General features: G+C 40.9%; 1 protein-coding gene across 2 annotated transcripts in view; it reads left to right on the top strand.

The window, feature by feature from the left end:
- slc9a1a (solute carrier family 9 member A1a) overlaps nt 1-21,293 on the top strand; it is a 112,243-nt gene that overhangs the window by 51,590 nt on the left and 39,360 nt on the right. For both annotated transcript variants that reach the window (XM_061958736.2, XM_061958735.2), the window contains exons 2-3: nt 13,412-13,884; nt 13,962-14,212. In XM_061958736.2, coding sequence (XP_061814720.2) covers nt 13,412-13,884; nt 13,962-14,212 — 724 coding nt within the window. The remainder of the gene's footprint in view (nt 1-13,411; nt 13,885-13,961; nt 14,213-21,293) is intronic.

The raw sequence follows: 21,293 nt of genomic DNA, 5'->3' as shown, positions 1-21,293 counted from the left end.
TGTTGCAGCTATATAAAATAGTTTTGTCAATTTGTTCTGGCCTGAAATAAATTGGCCTTTTGAAACATATCTTTGTCTTTGTGTGTTGTATGTAGACCACATTGCTTTCTGAGTTCAGTGATGCAAATGCATGTCAAGTTGATCAACACATTGTATTATTCTCCAGTGCAATAACAGTACTGAAATGAAGGCTAAAAGGGCATTAATGGGAGCCTTAAAAAAAAAGAGGGAAAAAAGAAGTAACTAAATAGTTACTTTTCACAGTAACGCATTACTTTTTGGTGTAAGTAACTGAGTTAGTAACTAAGTTACTTTTGAAATAAAGTAACTAGTAACTGTAACTAGTTACTGGTTTTCAGTAACTAACCCAACACTGTATATATATATATATATATATATATATATATATATATATATATATATATATATATATATATATATATATATATATATATATATATATATATATATGTATATATATGTGTATGTATGCTTTGGAGCCCCTGCCTTGAAAGAAAATGTTTGCCTTGGTGCCCTTACGACTTGCTTGGTGCCCTAAAATATGAGCCCTCCTTTAATGCAACACTTGCCTTGACCTTAAAAAGTTATAATTCGAGGCCTGATGAATCATGAGAGAAAATTCAAGCATAAGCTGGAGGTCGGTGTCATTGAAGATGTACAATCATTGTGGTGCTGGTCCAAACTGGGATTGTTTGGCCTTGATGAGTGCCATTCTAGTTTTAGACATAGAATACATAGCATCACTGGCTACATTACAAGCTCACTTAACAGCCCGGTTAAGCATGAGAAAAAGGTTTTATGAGAATACAGTACAAAGTGGGTGGGAGGGCCGGACAACACCATTACTGTTTGAGGGCAAAAGTTCTCAACAATTACATGTCTGTAGAGGGAACGCACAACTGGAAATTCCAACAAGAACATGTTAGGGGGCCGAGGATTCTCTTTTCATGGGACTTGGAGACCACCCCCGTCCGACTCAGCAGAGTTACACTGACAATGACAGCCTTTGATAAGAGAAACCATATGTGTCTCTCACTGAAATCCAATGTGCAGGATGGGAAGGAAAAACATTCCAAAGGTGCAGCAACATTGATCTGGACTGGAGGCTAAGATATGAAACCAGGAGGTGAAGAGTGAACTGGTATTTATCTACAAATAGCTGAATGTCAGCATCTTCCAGCCCCAAGGAGAAGCTTATTTCGGTAAAGGAGGCAGGTCGTCACAGCGACCACTAAAACCCTTTTAGCACATCAGCACTTGGTTAGCAGTTTGCTTCACAATCCCACTGGACAAGCAACTGCATGCAACAAGAACCACTCGCTCTCGAAGGACTAATATCATGTGAACCACAATTATTTCCTTTCAGAATAAACATGAAAATTATATGTATATACATACATACATACATATACGTACATATATTGACATGGATTTCTCAGGTGAAACAATTATTTTGAATCGCAAGACTAGCTGGTCGACATATGAGCATTCCTACAATCCTACGAGTCACTGTAGATTTGTAAACTTGGACCTTTAAATGGGAACTGCACTTTTTTGAGAATTTTGCCTATCATTCACAATCCCTATGTAAGACAAGAACACGTATGTTTTTCTTTTTTAATGCGTTCAAAGTCGCAAAATAAGGCAAATACAAGGTGGCTAACAACGCAGCTAGTTAGAGTACTTTATAAAGCCCACTAAAACATCCTCCTTATACTCAGCCTCAAAAATATAAGGTTCTGGATCACCATTTATCTCAAAATAGCCTTATTTATCTCTCAAAGTCTATTATGATTAGTAGTAGGTGTGTTGTTAAAAAGAAAAACAAATGTTGTGATGCTTCTGTGAATTAATAAGCCGCCTTATGCTTCAAATGAGCGAAATACATGAATATTACATGTTTTTATGAATGTGTCTGTAACTACATTATATACAGTCATAGTCAAAAGTTTACATGCACTTGTAAAGAACATAATGTCATGGCTGTCTCGAGTTTCCAATCATTTCTACAACTCTTATTATTTCAATTGACCACAGACTTTTAAGTCAGGACTTTGGGAAGGCCATTCTAAAACCTTCATTCTAGCCTGATTTAGCCATTCCTTTACCACTTTTGACATGTGTTTGGGGTCATTGTCCTGTTGGAACACCCAACTGCGCCCAAGACCCAACCTCCGGGCTGATGATTTTAGCTTGTCCTGAACAATTTGGAGGTAATCCTCCTTTTTCATTGTCCCATTTAAAGCAGCAGTTCCATTGGCAGCAAAACAGGCCCAGAGCATAATACTACCACCACCATGCTTGACGGCAGGCATGGTGTTCCTGGGATTAAAGGCCTCACCTTTTCTCCTCCAACACATTGCTGGGTATTGTGGCCAAACAGCTCCATTTTTGTTTCATCTTCACAGGTGTCATAGTTGTGATGCCTTCAGGGACAATCTACAATGTAAATAGTCATGAAAATAAAGAAAACGCATTGAAATGAGAAGGTGTGTCCAAACTTTTGGCCTGTACTGTACATCGTATATCGCTATTCGGCCTAAAAATACCGGGACATATCATTTTTGGTCCATATCCAATGTTATTTAGTATATATTTATCAAGCATGCACATTATTTGTTTTAGTACATGTACATCAGGGGTGCTCACACTTTTTCTGCAGGCGAGCTACTTTTCAATTGATCAAGTCGTGGGGATCTACCTCATTCATATATATAATTCATATTTACTTATTTATGAAATATATGTTTTTGTTAATACGTTAAAGGTGTTTAATGATAATGCAAGCATGTTTAACACATATAGTTAATATTGTTAATAAATTAAAGGTGTTTAATGATAATGCAATCATGTTTAACACATAGTTAATATTGTTAATAAATTAAAGGTGTTTAATGATAATACAAGAATGTTTAATACATATAGTTAATAGTGTTAATAAATTAAAGGTGTTTAATGATAATACAAGTATGTTTAATACATATAGTTAATATTGTTAACAAGTTAAAGGTGTTTAAAGATAATGCAAGCATGTTTAATACATATAGTTAATATTGTTAACAAGTTAAAGGTGTTTAATGATAATACAAGCATGTTTAATACATATAGTTAATATTATTAATAAGTTAAAGGTGTTTAAAGATAATGCAAGCATGTTTAACACATATAGTTAATATTGTTAACAAGTTAAAGGTGTTTAAAGATAATACAGGCATGTTTAACACATATAGTTAATATTGTTAATAAGTTAAAAGTGTTTAAAGATAATACAGGCATGTTTAACACATATAGATTCCTTTCTTTCATGAAGACAAGAATATAAGTTGGTGTATTACCTGATTCTGATGACTTGCATTGATTGGAATCAGACAGTGGTGCTAAAAATGTCCGCATTTTCGAATGGAGGAGAAAAAAGTCCTCCTTTCTGTCCAATACCACATGAAAGTGGTTGGTTTTTGGCATCTTATTTGTCCAGCTTCCGTACTCCTTTGTATACACTTTACAAGAAATACATTGTCGGCAAACTCCGTAGCTTGCTAGCTTGTGCACGCCAGCTTTCTGAGACTCGTTTTGTTAGCGCAACTGTGCAGTCGGTCTTTGGAGTTTTGACGACAGGTACGGCGCCAGAGTCTGTTGAAATAAAGTGTTTCTCGCCTTCCAGTCGGTAATTTTAATGAGCTGGCAGCAGCCAGCGTCATCTCAGAAGACCCTCGGGTGCCGTGAATGTCAATCAAGTGACGAAAGTGACGTCATAGTGAAGATTTATGATCGCTCATTTTTAGGACTATTTTTTTAATGCCTGGCTGGTGATCGACTGACACACCCTCCGAGATCGACCGGTAGCTCGCGATCGACGTAATGAGCACCCCTGATGTACATAGTTTTGTTGTGGTGTCCCGATACAACCTTTTCATTTTTGATACGATAATAGTCAACTGGTTCATGTTTTAACGCAGTTAGTGAAAAACTATCATCAAAACAAGTGAGACACAATTGAGTCAGTAAGCTCTGCTTCTTCCTACTACTTTTCAGACATGTTGTGCAAGTATAAACATGTGGTATAATTCAATGTAACCTTGCAAAGCATGTTGGAAATAAGCTGAACCATTACCCAGCTTTTTAGAACTCTTATTGATTGGCGACTAGCTTGATTAGCCTGTTGCATACAAAAGCAGGTACTGTCTGACAAGGAAAAAGGCCTGCAAACAATGCAAGATAGGCCTTTAACGGAAATTGTGCTCAACATATCTGAACAAAATAAAATGCAAGAGAGCGCAGTGATTACAGTGCCAAGCAGGGTGAGTCAACGCTACTACATACTTGCCAACTACTCCGGTTTTCCCGTAATTAGTACGGTTTTCATCAACCTATTCCGGGTTACGGTTGCAGTGATAAAAAATACGGTTTTTCATTAATACATTTTTTTTTTTTTTTTTTTTAAGTTTTATTCACGAAATCGCGTAACAACAATCACAATCGACACTGCTTCCCGTAACTTCCTATCGAGCCATTCCGAATGCCATGCGCGAGGCTATTTATAGCACTGCTGCCAAGCACGAGGCACCTGTTGCCCATTGTTTCCAAACGAGCGAACGATCATGGAATCAGCCGGAGAAAAATCGCAAACGAGTCTTAAACCGAAAAGAAAACTGCAGTCATTCCGTGAAGAATATTCAAAAGCCTATCCGGGAATAATTATCCGTTCCAAAAAGGGTGAAAACTACGCGAATTGCACCTTGTGCAGACAAGATTTTTCGATCGGACACGGAGGAATTAGCGATGTAAAAGACCACGTTGGGACAAAAAAACATAAGTCTAATGCCGTTGCTAAATTTGGATTTCAGCCACAAAAAGGTAATGACACCAATGTTATCTATTGGAATTGTTTAGTACTGTTATACTGTTAAAAGTGTTTATACTATTTATGCTTTCAAGTCCAAGTTGAAGAAATCTTGTTAAATGTTGACAGCATAACTACCAAAATACAGTATGTCCTTAATATTTTTGCAGTGCTATTTCTGTTGAAAAGTTAAAATGATTACATTAGAGATGTGATGTGCCACTTTTCAAGTGTCTGATGGCTTAAATTAATTTTCATTAATTTTTCATATTTTGAATTCTTTTGAAAGGCTTACAAAAAAACTACATTTAAATTGTAATTCCATGCTATTGACAGGACTATTAATTTTAATGAAGTTAGCTTACCATGTTTACAGTATGATAATTGTGATAGAAATGTGAATTTTAGGCACAGAATATTTTTTACAATTGAACAAGGCAGTAGATTATACAAGCTTGGACAGAAAGTTAATAATGACACCAATTTCTTTTTTAATGGAATCGTTTAGTACTGTTTTACCATTTGTTTACTGTAAAAAGTGTTTATACTGTTTATACTTTCAATTAACAAATTGAAGTCTTGTGAAAGGTTGACAGGATAACTGGCATTAACTGTCAAAATAATTTCAAACTATTGAAGTTAGCTTACAGAATAAACATGTCAATCAACCCATATGATTTTTGCTGTAATATTTTTGTTTTGAAAAGTCACTGTGACTGATAGAAAAGTGATGGTTTTAGCAACATTTTAACCTGTCTGAATGCAATCAATCATTTTGCGTCGGGGGGCGAACCCTGAACCCCCCACCAGGACTTTGTCCTGGACCTACCGGGGCCTGCGGCCCCTGGACCCTGGCTACTAGGTTTTTCTGATTTCAAAAGTTGGCAGGTACGTGGATATAGAAAAACACACAAAAAGTGTATTGAACTGTGCGATAATTCAATACCTGTTGTTTATTCTGTCAACCACAGCGCAACAAACAAATATGTAGACAAAATGACAGACGAGCAAATTGGCATGACACACCTGCCAGGGCAATGTGAACAATGCTCTTATAGTAGGGTGGATAGGCTTGCAAAATGCATGCACACAAAGAACCAAGTGTGGCCTCGCAAGTTACGTTTTCACTGCCATTGAGCCACTAGATTTGCAACATGGACTAAAAATATTGGGCATCTGACTGTTTTTTTCTGACAGTCCATATAATCTTAGTTTTTCAATCAATCGTGAACACTTTTGCCACCAATTCGGGGTTACAGCATATTTTGACCCGTAGATTCCTCGTGACTGACAAGTCTGCAAGCACCACTAAAACCAGGTGACTTTGGAAAGTCAATGCAGCGTGAACTTGGAAAACAAAGGAGACAAGGAGTCCCGCGGTCCCCCGACGCGACATTAAGTATAACCAACGTGTGCCAAGTTATTCTGGCTGTGCCAACGTCAAAGCCCTGAGTCATGCTACAAGAATAGGCCTCAATGAGCTGCAGAAGAATAGAAGCAAGAGAATGAAGATGGACACGTGTCTTCTCTAGAGTGTTCTATGCGTCACTCTCTGGTGTTCTGGACTACAATTACCAAACTGAGTCATGCAATAATGTAAATGTCAGGACATATACAGTATGTACTGTGAGGTAAGCATACTCAGAGCAAACCATTGGATTTAAGTGCAAGCTGGTCTTTTGCTATACAAAATACACTTTGTAGTTGGAAAGGAGACACTTGTTTACATTTACATTGCAAGTTGCACTATTTTAAAACCGATTTAATAAGGATTTATGTCATTACTGAAGAATCTGATCTTTTTCATGATGTCCAGCTTCAAACAATTCCGCCGCAACTTAACGATGCTTTCCTTCGTGCCCCTTTCTCATCAGACATAGTCTTTGAGAAAATGATTCTACCTAGGGCTGGGCAATATAGGAAATGACTATACAGGTAAAAGCCAGTAAATTAGAATATTTTGAAAAACTTGATTTAGTTCAGTAATTGCATTCAAAAGGTGTAACTTGTACATTATATTTATTCATTGCACACAGACTGATGCATTCAAATGTTTATTTCATTTAATTTTGATGATTTGAAGTGGCAACAAATGAAAATCCAAAATTCCGTGTGTCACAAAATTAGAATATTACTTAAGGCTAATACAAAAAAGGGATTTTTAGAAATGTTGGCCAACTGAAAAGTATGAAAATGAAAAATATGAGCATGTACAATACTCAATACTTGGTTGGAGCTCCTTTTGCCTCAATTACTGCGTTAATGCGGCGTGGCATGGAGTCGATGAGTTTCTGGCACTGCTCAGGTGTTATGAGAGCCCAGGTTGCTCTGATAGTGGCCTTCAACTCTTCTGCGTTTTTGGGTCTGGCATTCTGCATCTTCCTTTTCACAATACCCCACAGATTTTCTATGGGGCTAAGGTCAGGGGAGTTGGCGGGCCAATTTAGAACAGAAATACCATGGTCCGTAAAGCAGGCACGGGTAGATTTTGCGCTGTGTGCAGGCGCCAAGTCCTGTTGGAACTTGAAATCTCCATCTCCATAGAGCAGGTCAGCAGCAGGAAGCATGAAGTGCTCTAAAACTTGCTGGTAGACGGCTGCGTTGACCCTGGATCTCAGGAAACAGAGTGGACCGACACCAGCAGATGACATGGCACCCCAAACCATCACTGATGGTGGAAACTTTACACTAGACTTCAGGCAACGTGGATCCTGTGCCTCTCCTGTCTTCCTCCAGACTCTGGGACCTCGATTTCCAAAGGAAATGCAAAATTTGCTTTCGTCAGAAAACATGACTTTGGACCACTCAGCAGCAGTCCAGCTCTTTTTTTCCTTAGCCCAGGTGAGACGCTTTTCGCGCTGTTTCTTGGTCAACAGTGGCTTGACACGAGGTATGCGGCAGTTGAAACCCATGTCTTTCAAGCGTCTCTTGGTGGTGGATCTTGAAGCACTGACTCCAGCAGCTGTCCACTCCTTCTGAATCTCCCCCACATTTTTGAATGGGGTTTTTTTCACAATCTTGACCAGGGCGCGGTGATCCCTATCGCTTGTACACTTTTTCTGACCACAGTTTTTCCTTCCCTTTGCCTCTCCATTAATGTGTTTGGACACAGAGCTCTGAGAACAGCCAGCCTCTTCAGCAATAACCTTTTGTGTCTTTCCCTCCTTGTGCAATGTGTCGATGGTTGCCTTTTGGACAGCTGTCAAATCTGAAGTCTTCCCCATGTTTGTGTAGGCTTCAGAACTGGACTGAGAGACCATTTAAAGCCCTTTGCAGGTGTTTTGAGTTAATCAGCTGATTAGTTTGTGGCACCAGGTGTCTTCAAAATTTAACCCTTACACAATATTCTAATTTTGTGACACACGCAATTTTGGATTTTCATTTGTTGCCACTTCAAATCATCAAAATTAAATGAAATAAACATTTGAATGCATCAGTCTGTGTGCAATGAATAAATATAATGTACAAGTTACACCTTTTGAATGCAATTACTGAAATAAATCCAAGTTTTTCAAAATATTCTAATTTACTGGCTTTTACCTGTATGGTGATATTGGAATATACGTTCTCATGCAGTTGTTTTGAGCTGCGGGCATTAAACTACATGCGTTTCTCACTCTTTCTTGTCTCTCCTTCTCACAGAGACATAAAACAAGCGCACCTTCTTACACACGTCACATACTGTCGCGCGTGCAACGTCATCACCCTCGCGGAGCAGAGAGGTAGCGGCATGGGTAACGTTAGCTGTGATGCTAGCGGAGAAGTGTGAGCGGTAGTACGAGAGAGAGAACATGCCAATCTGGTAACGAATGAAGGAATAATTAATTCCCAGGAAAAACAGCAGGGGGTCCGTCGTCTGGCGGTGGTTTGGCTTCAAGCGGGAAGATGTTGAACAGACAACCGTAATGTGTCAAGTATGCGGCAAAAGCGTTGCTACAAAAAGTAGCACCACTGCTAATTTGTAGCATCATTTGAGAAGTCACCCGCTAGAGCAGGGGTGCTCATTACGTCGATCGCGAGCTACCGGTCGATCTCGGAGGGTGTGTCAGTCGATCACCAGCCAGGCATTAAAAAAATAGTCCTAAAAATGAGCGATCATAAATCTTCACTATGACGTCACTTTCGTCACTTGATTGACATTCACGGCACCCGAGGGTCTTCTGAGATGACGCTGGCTGCTGCCAGCTCATTAAAATTACCGACTGGAAGGCGAGAAACACTTTATTTCAACAGACTCTGGCGCCATACCTGTCGTCAAAACTCTAAAGACCGACTGCACAGTTGCGCTAACAAAACAAGAGTCTCAGAAAGCTGGTGTGCACAAGCTAGCAAGCTATGGAGTTTGCCGACAATGTATTTCTTGTAAAGTGTATACAAAGGAGTACGGAAGCTGGACAAATAAGATGCCAAAAACCAACCACTTTCATGTGGTATTGGACAGAAAGGAGGACTTTTTTCTCCTCCATTCGAAAATGCGGACGTTTTTAGCACCACTGTCTGATTCCAATCAATGCAAGTCATCAGAATCAGGTAATACACCAACTTATATTCTTGTCTTCATGAAAGAAAGGAATCTATATGTGTTAAACATGCTTGTATTATCTTTAAACACCTTAACTTGTTAACAATATTAACTATATGTGTTAAACATGCTTGCATTATCTTTAAACACCTTTAACTTATTAACAAAATTTACTATATGTGTTAAACATGCTTGTATTATCATTAAACACCTTTAACTTATTAATAATATTAACTATATGTATTATCATTAAACACCTTTAATTTATTAATAATATTAACTATATGTATTATCATTAAACACCTTTAATTTATTAACAATATTAACTATATGTATTAAACATTCTTGTATTATCATTAAACACCTTTAACTTATTAACAAAAACATATATTTCATAAATAAGTACATATAAATTATATATATGAATGAGGTAGATCCCCACGACTTGATCAACTGAAAAGTAGCTCGCCTGCAGAAAAAGTGTGAGCACCCCTGCGCTAGAGAATGAAGAGTGCTTGAAACTCCGCATGTCAACGTCTCCGTTCGGTGCCACACCCACAAAATGCCCAAGCAACCATTTCTACATCAACACCGTATGAAACAAATAGTCAACAACAGAAGGAGATAACTTCCGCAGGAACCTACCACATAGTGAAGGACATACACTATTAGATTTCCTATTATGCAGCTCATTTTTATTTGACACTTACTGAAACATTTTGTGTGACATCATGCATGAAAGTGCACTTTATTTGTTTTTAACTATTGTAGTGGCGTTCTGTACAAAAAGTGCACTTGAATTTAGTGTTGTTTTGATATGTCATCTTAGTGACATCATGCACAAAGGTGCACTAATAGCTTGTTTTAAAATGTCTCTGACAATCTTGCACTTTCTGTTTGGAAATGACATGAATGTTTGTGCCACTGCTTAATAACTCTTTAATAAATACACTTTTGCTAAATTGACTTAGTTGTGATTTCCCTCTCTGCATGCAAGTTTAAAAGTAGCATATATTAATGCAGTATGAAGAAGAATGTTTCAATGTAGACACATAGAATCATCATACTGCTGTGATTATATGCATCAAGTGTTCATTCAAGGCTAAGGTAAAATATCCACATATACAGTATATGGTGTATCCTGACATGGCCTATACATATCCAGATATTAAAAAAAAGGCCATATCGCCCAGCCCTAGTTCCACCACAGTAAAATGCTTTGGCTGTAGATGTCTTGTTCCCTTTGTAAAGAGTGGTAATTCTCCCTCTCAGTATCTGGAATAAGTTTGTTGTGCTGCCTTTCATTGCCTTAGACAAACATTTCCAGCGTGCAGTCACTTGTTTCAAGTTGCTTTATGCAAACCCAAAACCGCTCCAAACCACTGATGATACCATCTCTGTCTTGGGAACAAACTTACTTTTCACTTTCTTTGGCAGTAGTGCAAGCCATATTGTTGCTATGGGTGCATCTTTATTACAGAAACAATGGAAAGGACGGGCCTCTGGAAATTCCTGGGGACAAAATGTATTCCCTAGTAAATCGTCCGCAACGAAAAAAAAAAAATTAATCAAAATCAGATGAGGATTCACAACTGTATCTTTTTGAAGCTGAATGTACAGAGGATGAGCTGTTGGTTATAACGTTGGAGCAGACGGAAGCCGAGAGAGTGAGGTGCGCTTGACTTTGACGCTGTAAATGTGGAACTTGAAGCCAAGCTATACCGACATAAATGAAGTGCTTACCCAAAATCAACTGGAAACGTCCCCAGCCAGCTGGACCAAACGCACAACTGTCCATCGAGTGAGTCACTATAATATCGATCATGCGTGTTATTGCGACTACTTGAGCTAGCTTTGTACAAACAAACAAACATGAAATGTGGGCTTATACTTTACAAATACTAATATAATTGTTGATGTTTTTCAGTCAATAAAGATTGGTGTCCTATCACATTGTGTTGTGCATTACAAACTCAAAAGCCATTTAGTCGTTGACGTAGTTGCTACCTTACATCCTGCCGTAGCTAGCTCACAGGTAATACGGTAGCGGGCCGATATGTTAGGACGTGAGAAAAGAATGTCCTCAGTGTTAGCTCTTGTATTAACAATGTCGCTACCTGGGCGCGGTCACCGCTGCTGCTCACTGCTCGTCTCACCTGCCAGGTGGTGAGGGTGACGGGTCAAATGCAGAGGATAATCTCACCACACCTAGTGTGTGTGTGACAATCATTGGTATTTATTATTTTAATTTTAAACTTGGTTATTACAGAACGTAAATGTTGTATTGTTGACGGTTTTTGGTTGCATTTTTAAAGTGATTTAAAGGCAGAATGGATTGCTCCCATTAGCTGCATTGCTAGCCACATAGAACGAGCCAATTTTTACATGTTAGAATGCAAAAACACAAAAACTCTGGTCTTCTTGTGAATGTGAAATAAAAAAGCTTAAAGGTTAAATGCAATTTAGAAAAAGTTGCAATGTTGACTAATGTCGGAGGCAGATATTTACATATATCCGAATTTAAGGTGTACTTCTTTCATTTCTTAGTCATATTTGAAAACAGCTCGTGTTTTCCATTTCTTCTCTTGATGCTCTGTCAGCAAGTATACTGTGTGTGCTAACCTTGAGTTCTTTGGAATGTGTTTTGACTAGCATTTGTTTTGTCTACAGAGATGGGACGAGAGAGAGGGTGGTGGGATCGGGAGGACAGACCATTTTGGGGAGGCGCAATAGAATGTTCTAGGGTTAGACTGGTCTCAATCAATGTATATTGGCAAAGCTTTGAGAATATACAACAAAATACCTATTCTGTCTCTGGTGGTTTTTCAACTCAGCTTTAAGTGTCGGAAAGAACTTGGGAGCGAATTGTGACTTGAATTCCCTGGGAGGAACAACTGGTCCAAAACGCAACACTAATAAAACAAAGCTGTTTTTATTTTTCTTTCAAACTGTCATTGCTCTAAACATAATATTGAATCAAAATCAATGTTATTATGAATTATTGACCTATCCAAGGTTCCCATTACTTCACATCAAATAATCCACTAAGAAATATATTTTTGGTGGAAGATTTTGCAAATTTGGTAAATAAATAACCCAAAAATGTATATTTTGTTGTTTTCTTACTGTACGGAAAATGAACCAAACCGTGACCTCTAAACCGAGGTACGTACCGAACTGACATTTTTGTGTACCGTTACACCCCTGTATGAAAGGTTTGGTTCGGAGGTGTACCGAACGAGTTTCCACACGGACATATTAAGTAGCGTAACGCACGTTGTGTAAACAATGCACACCGAGGCACAACACACGGCATGCTAGCAGCTAACGGGCTAGGATAGACTGACCATACGTCCTCTTTTCACCGGACATGTCCTCTTTTGCAGAGCTGTCAGGGCGGAGTTTCTTAAATGCCTCAAATGTCCGGCATTTTGAGTTAGGGTTGCGTGTATTTTCAATGTACGTTCAGGGTTAAGAAGGGGTTAAAAACAACACAAACAGCAGCATTGGTGAGGGAGGGGCAGAGACAGAGAGAGAGAGAGAGTTATGATAAATGCGCATGCATCGCCAGGCTCTGCTTTTTATCCATAGATTTATCACATTTAATGTTTTATTATCTATAGCAGGGGTGTCAAAAGTGTCCCCCGGAGGCCATTTGCGGCCCACAGCTAATGTTTTAAAGGCCCACGGCACATTCTAAAAATACTAAAATAAACAAAAACATAACAAAAGTGAAACTAAAAAGCTTAAAGGTGAAATGTAATTTAAAAAAAGTTGCAATGTTGACTAATAAAACAAAGCTGTTTTTTTTTTCTTTCAAACTGTCATTGCTCTAAACATAATATTGAATCAAAATCAATGATACTGAATATGAACCAAACCGTGACCTCTAAACCAAGGTACGTACCGAACCGACATTTTTGTGTACCGTTACACCCCTATATGAAATTGTGTGATGTATTATGCTGCAAGTGTGTTCATGTTCCAAATAAACTAAAGAAATAATCTTTATTGTGATTTGTTTTTAGGTTTCCACCTGGTTCCTCGCCTGCCCGGCATCGTGCCTGAAAGCTGCCTGCTGATCGTGGTGGGCCTGCTTGTCGGGGGGCTTATAAAGGTGGCCGGACGGGAGGTCCCACCCGTGCTGGACTCCAACCTGTTCTTCTTCTGCCTGCTCCCGCCCATCATCCTGGATGCCGGCTACTTCCTGCCCATCCGGCCCTTCATGGAGAACCTGGGCACCATCCTCATGTTCGCCGTGGTGGGGACTCTGTGGAACTCCTTCTTCATCGGCGGCCTGCTGTACGCCGTGTGCCAAATCCAGCCCAACAATCCCTCCAACCTGCACACGCTGGAGCTCCTGCCTTGCTTGCTCTTTGGATCCATCGTGTCAGCTGTGGACCCCGTCGCCGTGCTGGCCGTTTTTGAGGAGATCCACATCAACGAACTGTTGCACATTTTGGTGTTTGGGGAATCGCTGCTCAACGACGCTGTCACTGTGGTGAGCAACATGAAACACACTCCGCTGTATGTATCCAAGTGGACGTTTGACGTATCGCATCTGCTCTTGTCCTCGAGGTCTTGTACCACCTTTTCGAGGAGTACTCGGGCGTGGGCACGGTGACCGTGACGGACGGCGTGCTGGGCATCATCTCCTTCCTGGTGGTGGCGCTGGGCGGCATCTTAGTGGGGGCCATCTACGGCGTCCTGGCCGCCTTCACCTCGCGCTTCACCTCCCACACGCGTGTCATCGAGCCACTCTTCGTCTTCGTGTACAGCTACATGGCATACTTGTCCGCTGAGATGTTCCACCTGTCGGGCATCATGGCGTGAGTTTGGGAGCAGAAGTCCACATCACTGTTTTGATGACCTTTTTCCACAGTTGACACAGTGAATAGTTGAACAGAAAATGCAAACAAAAGGGCAAAATTACACAAAAAGCTTTTTGTTAAAGGGGAACTGCACTTTTTTTTTTTTTTGCCTATTTTTTACAATCATTATGAAAGACATGAAGACGGATATATATTGTTTAATGCATTCTAACTCGTGAATAAAAGTTTGCTTACAGCTAGGTGTGTAACGGTACACAAAAATGTCGGTTCGGTACGTACCTCGGTTTAGAGGTCACGGTTCGGTTCATTTTTGGTACAGTAAGAAAACAACAAAATATACATTTTTGGGTTATTTATTTACCACATTTGCAAAATCTTCCACAAAAATATTTTTTTAGTGGAATATTTGATGTGAAGTAATGGGAACCTTGGATAGGTCCATCCATCCATCCATCCATCCATCCATCCATCTTCTTCCGCTTATCCGAGGTCGGGTCGCGGGGGCAGCAGCCTAAGCAGGGAAGCCCAGACTTCCCTCTCCCCAGCCACTTCGTCCAGCTCCTCCCGGGGGATCCCGAGGCGTTCCCAGGCCAGCCGGGAGACATAGTCTTCCCAACGTGTCCTGGGTCTTCCCCGTGGCCTCTTACCGGTCGGACGTGCCCTAAACACCTCCCTAGGGAGGCGGTCGGGTGGCATCCTGACCAGATGCCCGAACCACCTCATCTGGCTCCTCTCCATGTGGAGGAGCAGCGGCTTTACTTTGAGCTCCCCCCGGATGACAGAGCTTCTCACCCTATCTCTAAGGGAGAGCCCTGCCACCCGGCGGAGGAAACTCATTTCGGCCGCTTGTACCCGTGATCTTGTCCTTTCGGTCATAACCCAAAGCTCATGACCATAGGTGAGGATGGGAACGTAGATCGACCGGTAAATTAAGAGCTTTGCCTTCCGGCTCAGCTCCTTCTTCACCACAACAGATCGATACAGCGTCCGCATTACTGAAGATGCCGCACCGATCTGCCTGTCGATCTCACGATACACTCTTCCCTCACTCGTGAACAAGACTCCGAGGTACTTGAACTCCTCCACTTGGGGCAGGGTCTCCTCCCCAACCCGAAGATGGCATTCCACCCTTTTCCTGGCGAGAACCATGGACTCGGACTTGGAGCTGCTGATTCTCATCCCAGTCGCTTCACACTCGGCTGCGAACCGATCCAGCGATAGCTGAAGATCCTGGCCAGATGAAGCCATCAGGACCACATCATCTGCAAAAACCAGAGACCTAATCCTGCAGCCACCAAACCGGATCCCCTCAACGCTTTGACTGCGCCTAGAAATTCTGTCCATAAAAGTTATGAACAGAATGGGTGACAAAGGGCAGCCTTGGCGGAGTCCAACCCTCACTGGAAACGTGTCCGACTTACTGCCAGCAATGCGGACCAAGCTCTGACACTGATCATACAGGGAGCGGACTGCCAAAATCAGACAGTCCGACACCCCGTACTCTCTGAGCACTCCCCACAGGACTTCCCGAGGGACATGGTCGAATGCCTTCTCCAAGTCCACAAAACACATGTAGACTGGTTGGGCAAACTCCCATGCACCCTCAAGAACACTGCCGAGAGTATAGAGCTGGTCCACAGTTCCACGACCAGGACGAAAACCACACTGTTTCTCCTGAATCCGAGGTTCGACTATCCGGCGTAGCCTCCTCTCCAGTACACCTGAATAGACCTTACCGGGAAGGCTGAGGAGTGTGATCCCAAGATAGTTAGAACACACCCTCCGGTTCCCCTTCTTAAAGAGAGGAACCACCACCCCGGTCTGCCAATCCAGAGGTACCACCCCCGATGTCCACGCGATGCTGCAGAGTCTTGTCAACCAAGACAGCCTCACAGTATCCAGAGCCTTAAGGAACTCCGGGCGGATCTCATCCACCCCTGGGGCCTTGCCACCGAGGAGCTTTTTAACTACCTCAGCAACCTCAGCCCCAGAAATAGAAGAGCCCACCACAGATTCCCCAGGCACTGCTTCTTCATAGGAAGACGTGTCGGTGGGATTGAGGAGGTCTTCGAAGTATTCCCTCCACCGATCCACAACATCCGCAGTCGAGGTCAGCAGAACACCATCCTTGGATAGGTCAATAATTCATAATAACATTGATTTTGATTCAATATTATGTTTTGAGCAATGACAGTTTGAAAGAAAAAAAAAACAGCTTTGTTTTATTCGTCAACATTGCAACTTTTTCTAAATTACATTTAACCTTTAAGCTTTTTTATATCACTTTTGTTATGTTTTTGTTTATTTTAATAGTATTTTTAGAATGTGCCGAGGGCCTTTAAAACATTAGCTGTGGGCCGCAAATGGCCACACTTTTGACACCCCTGCTATAGATAATAAAAAATGAAATGTGATCAATCTATGGATAAAAAGCAGAGCCTGGCGACGCATGCGCGTTTATCATAACTCTCTCTCTCTCTCTCTCTCTCTGTCTCTGCCCCTCCCTCACCAATGCTGCTGGCGCACAATTTGGCACAGTGGTTGAAAAACACTGATATATACAATATATAAATATCTGGCCCCTCAGCACATACATGGTGCCCTTCAGGTCCTCTCATACCCAGCTGCTTCTGAGACGTCTCTCCTGTATCAAACCTGCGTTTTTGAGTTGATGTCATGCACCTAATGTGACCTTGCCTCTGCCAGGAAATATCCATTCCGGCCAGTCCCGCTGGACCGTAACTCAAATGAGCTAAGATCGTTGTATATGGAATAAATTAATCCCTTTAACTGACGGTGAATTTATGTGCTTCCTAACGTTCTCTTGAGGTGTGGTTTATCAGCACTCTTATCAGTATCATCCCTCTGTCTATTTAAGGCTTCAGGATTTAGTGAGAAGGCAGCCAGGAGGTGATGATATACACTTGCTGTCACGGCCGACTGATGCTTTGCTTCAAGGGCAATTGTTTGCAGTGTTTCTGTTCCCGCACACCACATCATAACCTCGGTTTGCTCCCCATATCTGGGTTTGACCTGCAACAACGTATCAACGTAAATTCCGCGCTTCCTTTCCCAGCTAAGCCAGCGCCGATATTAACACAGAGGCGGGACGGCGAGCAGCTGCAGAGGGCTTAACGGGGGAACCTTTGATGCAGTTCATTTATTTTTGGCTTGCCTGCTTTTGACAGGGAGGCATTGCGCCGACGTAGAATGGAAATGAGAAGTGGTTAAGAATGAGGACACAACGGTGTTGCGTGCTTGCGTAAGCATCGTGGAACCGGAGAAGTGTAACTGGAGCCCACATTTATTGGCTGACGTGACCCTTGTTGACTACAAATGTGTCGTACTATAGTCTTTTGAGCCGCATCAGTCAAGCCCTTTAACGCACTTCTACTCAAGTACAAACCCCGTTTCCATATGAGTTGGGAAATGGTGTTAGATGTAAATATAAACGGAATACAATGATTTGCAAATCCTTTTCAACCCATATTCAGTTGAATATGCTACAAAGACAACATATTTGATGTTCAAACTGATAAACATTTTTTTTTTTTGCAAATAATCATTAACTTTAGAATTTGATGCCAGCAACACGTGACAAAGAAGTTGGGAAAGGTGGCAATAAATACTGATAAAGTTGAGGAATGCTCATCAAACACTTATTTGGAACATCCCACAGGTGAACAGGCAAATTAGGAACAGGTGGGTGCCATGATTGGGTATAAAAGTAGATTCCATGATAAGCTCAGTCATTCACAAACAAGGATGGGGCAAGGGTCACCACTTTGTCAACAAATGCGTGAGCAAATTGTTGAACAGTTCAAGAAAAACCTTTCTCAACCAGCTATTGCAAGGAATTTAGGGATTTCACCATCTACGGTCCGTAATATCATCAAAGGGTTCAGAGAATCTGGAGAAATCACTGCACGTAAGCGGCTAAGCCCGTGACCTTCCATCCCTCAGGCTGTACTGCATCAACAAGTGACATCAGTGTGTAAAGGATATCACCACATGGGCTAAGGAACACTTCAGAAACCCACTGTCAGTAACTACAGTTGGTCGCTACATCTGTAAGTGCAAGTTAAAACTCTCCTATGCAAGGCGAAAACCGTTTATTAACAACACCCAGAAACGCCGTCGGCTTCGCTGGGCCTGAGCTCATCTAAGATGGACTGATACAAAGTGGAAAAGTGTTCTGTGGTCTGACGAGTCCACATTTCAAATTGTTTTTGGAAACTGTGGACGTCGTATCCTCCGGACCAAAGAGGAAAAGAACCATCCGGATTGTTATAGGTGCAAAGTGTAAAAGCCAGCATGTGTGATGGTATGGGGGTGTATTAGTGCCCAAGACATGGGTAACTTACACATCTGTGAAGGCGCCATTAATGCTGAAAGGTACATACAGGTTTTGGAGCAACATATGTTGCCATCCAAGCAACGTTACCATGGACGCCCCTGCTTATTTCGGCAAGACAATGCCAAGCCACGTGTTACATCAACGTGGCTTCATAGTAAAAGAGTGCGGGTACTAGACTGGCCTGCCTGTAGTCCAGACCTGTCTTCATTAAAAATGTGTGGTGCATTATGAAGCCTAAAATAGCACAACGGAGACCCCCGGACTGTTGAACAACTTAAGATGTACATCAAGCAAGAATGGGAAAGAATTCTACCTGAGAAGCGTCAATCAATCAATCAATCAATGTTTATTTATATAGCCCTAAATCACAAGTGTCTCAAAGGGCTGCACAAGCCACAACGACATCCTCGGTACAGAGCCTACATAAGGGCAAGGAAAAACTCACCCCAGTGGGACGTCGATGTGAATGACTATGAGAAAGCTTCAAAAATGTGTCTCCTCAGTTCCCAAACGTTTACTGAGTGTTGTTAAAAGGAAAGGCCATGTAACACAGTGGTGAACATGCCCTTTCCCAACTACTTTGGCACGTGTTGCAGCCATGAAATTCTAAGTTAATTATTATTTGCAAAAAAAAAAATTAAGTTTATGAGTTTGAACATCAAATATGTTGTCTTTGTAGTGCATTCAACTGAATATGGTTTGAAAAGGATTTGCAAATCATTGTATTCCGTTTATATTTACATCTAACACAATTTCCCAACTCATGGAAACGGGGTTTGTATATATGTGTTTATATATAAATATGTATATGTGTATATATGTGTATGTATGTATATGTATATATATATATATATATATATTTTTATATATATATATATATATATGCATATATATGCATATATGTCTATATATGCATATATATGCATATATGTCTATATATATATATATATATATATATACAGGTAAAAGCCAGTAAATTAGAATATTTAGAAAAACTTGATTTATTTCAGTAATTGCATTCAAAAGGTGTAACTTGTACATTATATTTATTCATTGCACACAGACTGATGCATTCAAATGTTTATTTCATTTAATTTTGATGATTTGAAGTGGCGACAAATGAAAATCCAAAATTCCGTGTGTCACAAAATTAGAATATTACTTAAGGCTAATACAAAAAAGGGATTTTTAGAAATGTTGGCCAACTGAAAAGTATGAAAATGAAAAATATGAGCATGTACAATACTCAATACTTGGTTGGAGCTCCTTTCGCCTCAATTACTGCGTTAATGCGGCGTGGCATGGAGTCGATGAGTTTCTGGCACTGCTCAGGTGTTATGAGAGCCCAGGTTGCTCTGATAGTGGCCTTCAACTCTTCTGCGTTTTTGGGTCTGGCATTCTGCATCTTCCTTTTCACAATACCCCACAGATTTTCTATGGGGCTAAGGTCAGGGGAGTTGGCGGGCCAATTTAGAACAGAAATACCATGGTCCGTAAACCAGGCACGGGTAGATTTTGCGCTGTGTGCAGGCGCCAAGTCCTGTTGGAACTTGAAATCTCCATCTCCATAGAGCAGGTCAGCAGCAGGAAGCATGAAGTGCTCTAAAACTTGCTGGTAGACGGCTGCGTTGACCCTGGATCTCAGGAAACAGAGTGGTACCGACACCAGCAGATGACATGGCACCCCAAACCATCACTGATGGTGGAAACTTTACACTAGACTTCAGGCAACGTGGATCCTGTGCCTCTCCTGTCTTCCTCCAGACTCTGGGACCTCGATTTCCAAAGGAAATGCAAAATTTGCATGGTTGGGTGATGGTTTGGGGTGCCATGTCATCTGCTGGTGTCGGTCCACTCTGTTTCCTGAGATCCAGGGTCAACGCAGCCGTCTACCAGCAAGTTTTAGAGCACTTCATGCTTCCTGCTGCTGACCTGCTCTATGGAGATGGAGATTTCAAGTTCCAACAGGACTTGGCGCCTGCACACAGCGCAAAATCTACCCGTGCCTGGTTTACGGACCATGGTATTTCTGTTCTAAATTGGCCCGCCAACTCCCCTGACCTTAGCCCCATAGAAAATCTGTGGGGTATTGTGAAAAGGAAGATGCAGAATGCCAGACCCAAAAACGCAGAAGAGTTGAAGGCCACTATCAGAGCAACCTGGGCTCTCATAACACCTGAGCAGTGCCAGAAACTCATCGACTCCATGCCACGCCGCATTAACGCAGTAATTGAGGCAAAAGGAGCTCCAACCAAGTATTGAGTATTGTACATGCTCATATTTTTCATTGTCATACTTTTCAGTTGGCCAACATTTCTAAAAATCCCTTTTTTGTATTAGCCTTAAGTAATATTCTAATTTTGTGACACACGGAATTTTGGATTTTCATTTGTTGCCACTTCAAATCATCAAAATTAAATGAAATAAACATTTGAATGCATCAGTCTGTGTGCAATGAATAAATATAATGTACAAGTTACACCTTTTGAATGCAATTACTGAAATAAATCAAGTTTTTCAAAATATTCTAATTTACTGGCTTTTACCTGTATATGTGTGTGTATGTATATATATATGTGTGTGTATGTATATATATATGTGTGTGTATGTATATATATATATGTGTGTATGTATATATATATATGTATATATATATGTATATATGTGTATATATATATATGTATATATGTATGTATGTATGTATGTATGTGTGGGGGAAAA

The sequence above is a fragment of the Nerophis lumbriciformis genome, linkage group LG04, assembly GCF_033978685.3.
Source record: "Nerophis lumbriciformis linkage group LG04, RoL_Nlum_v2.1, whole genome shotgun sequence".
NCBI classification, from domain to species: Eukaryota; Metazoa; Chordata; class Actinopteri; order Syngnathiformes; family Syngnathidae; genus Nerophis; species Nerophis lumbriciformis.
This window is presented reverse-complemented; position numbering and strand designations above follow the sequence as displayed.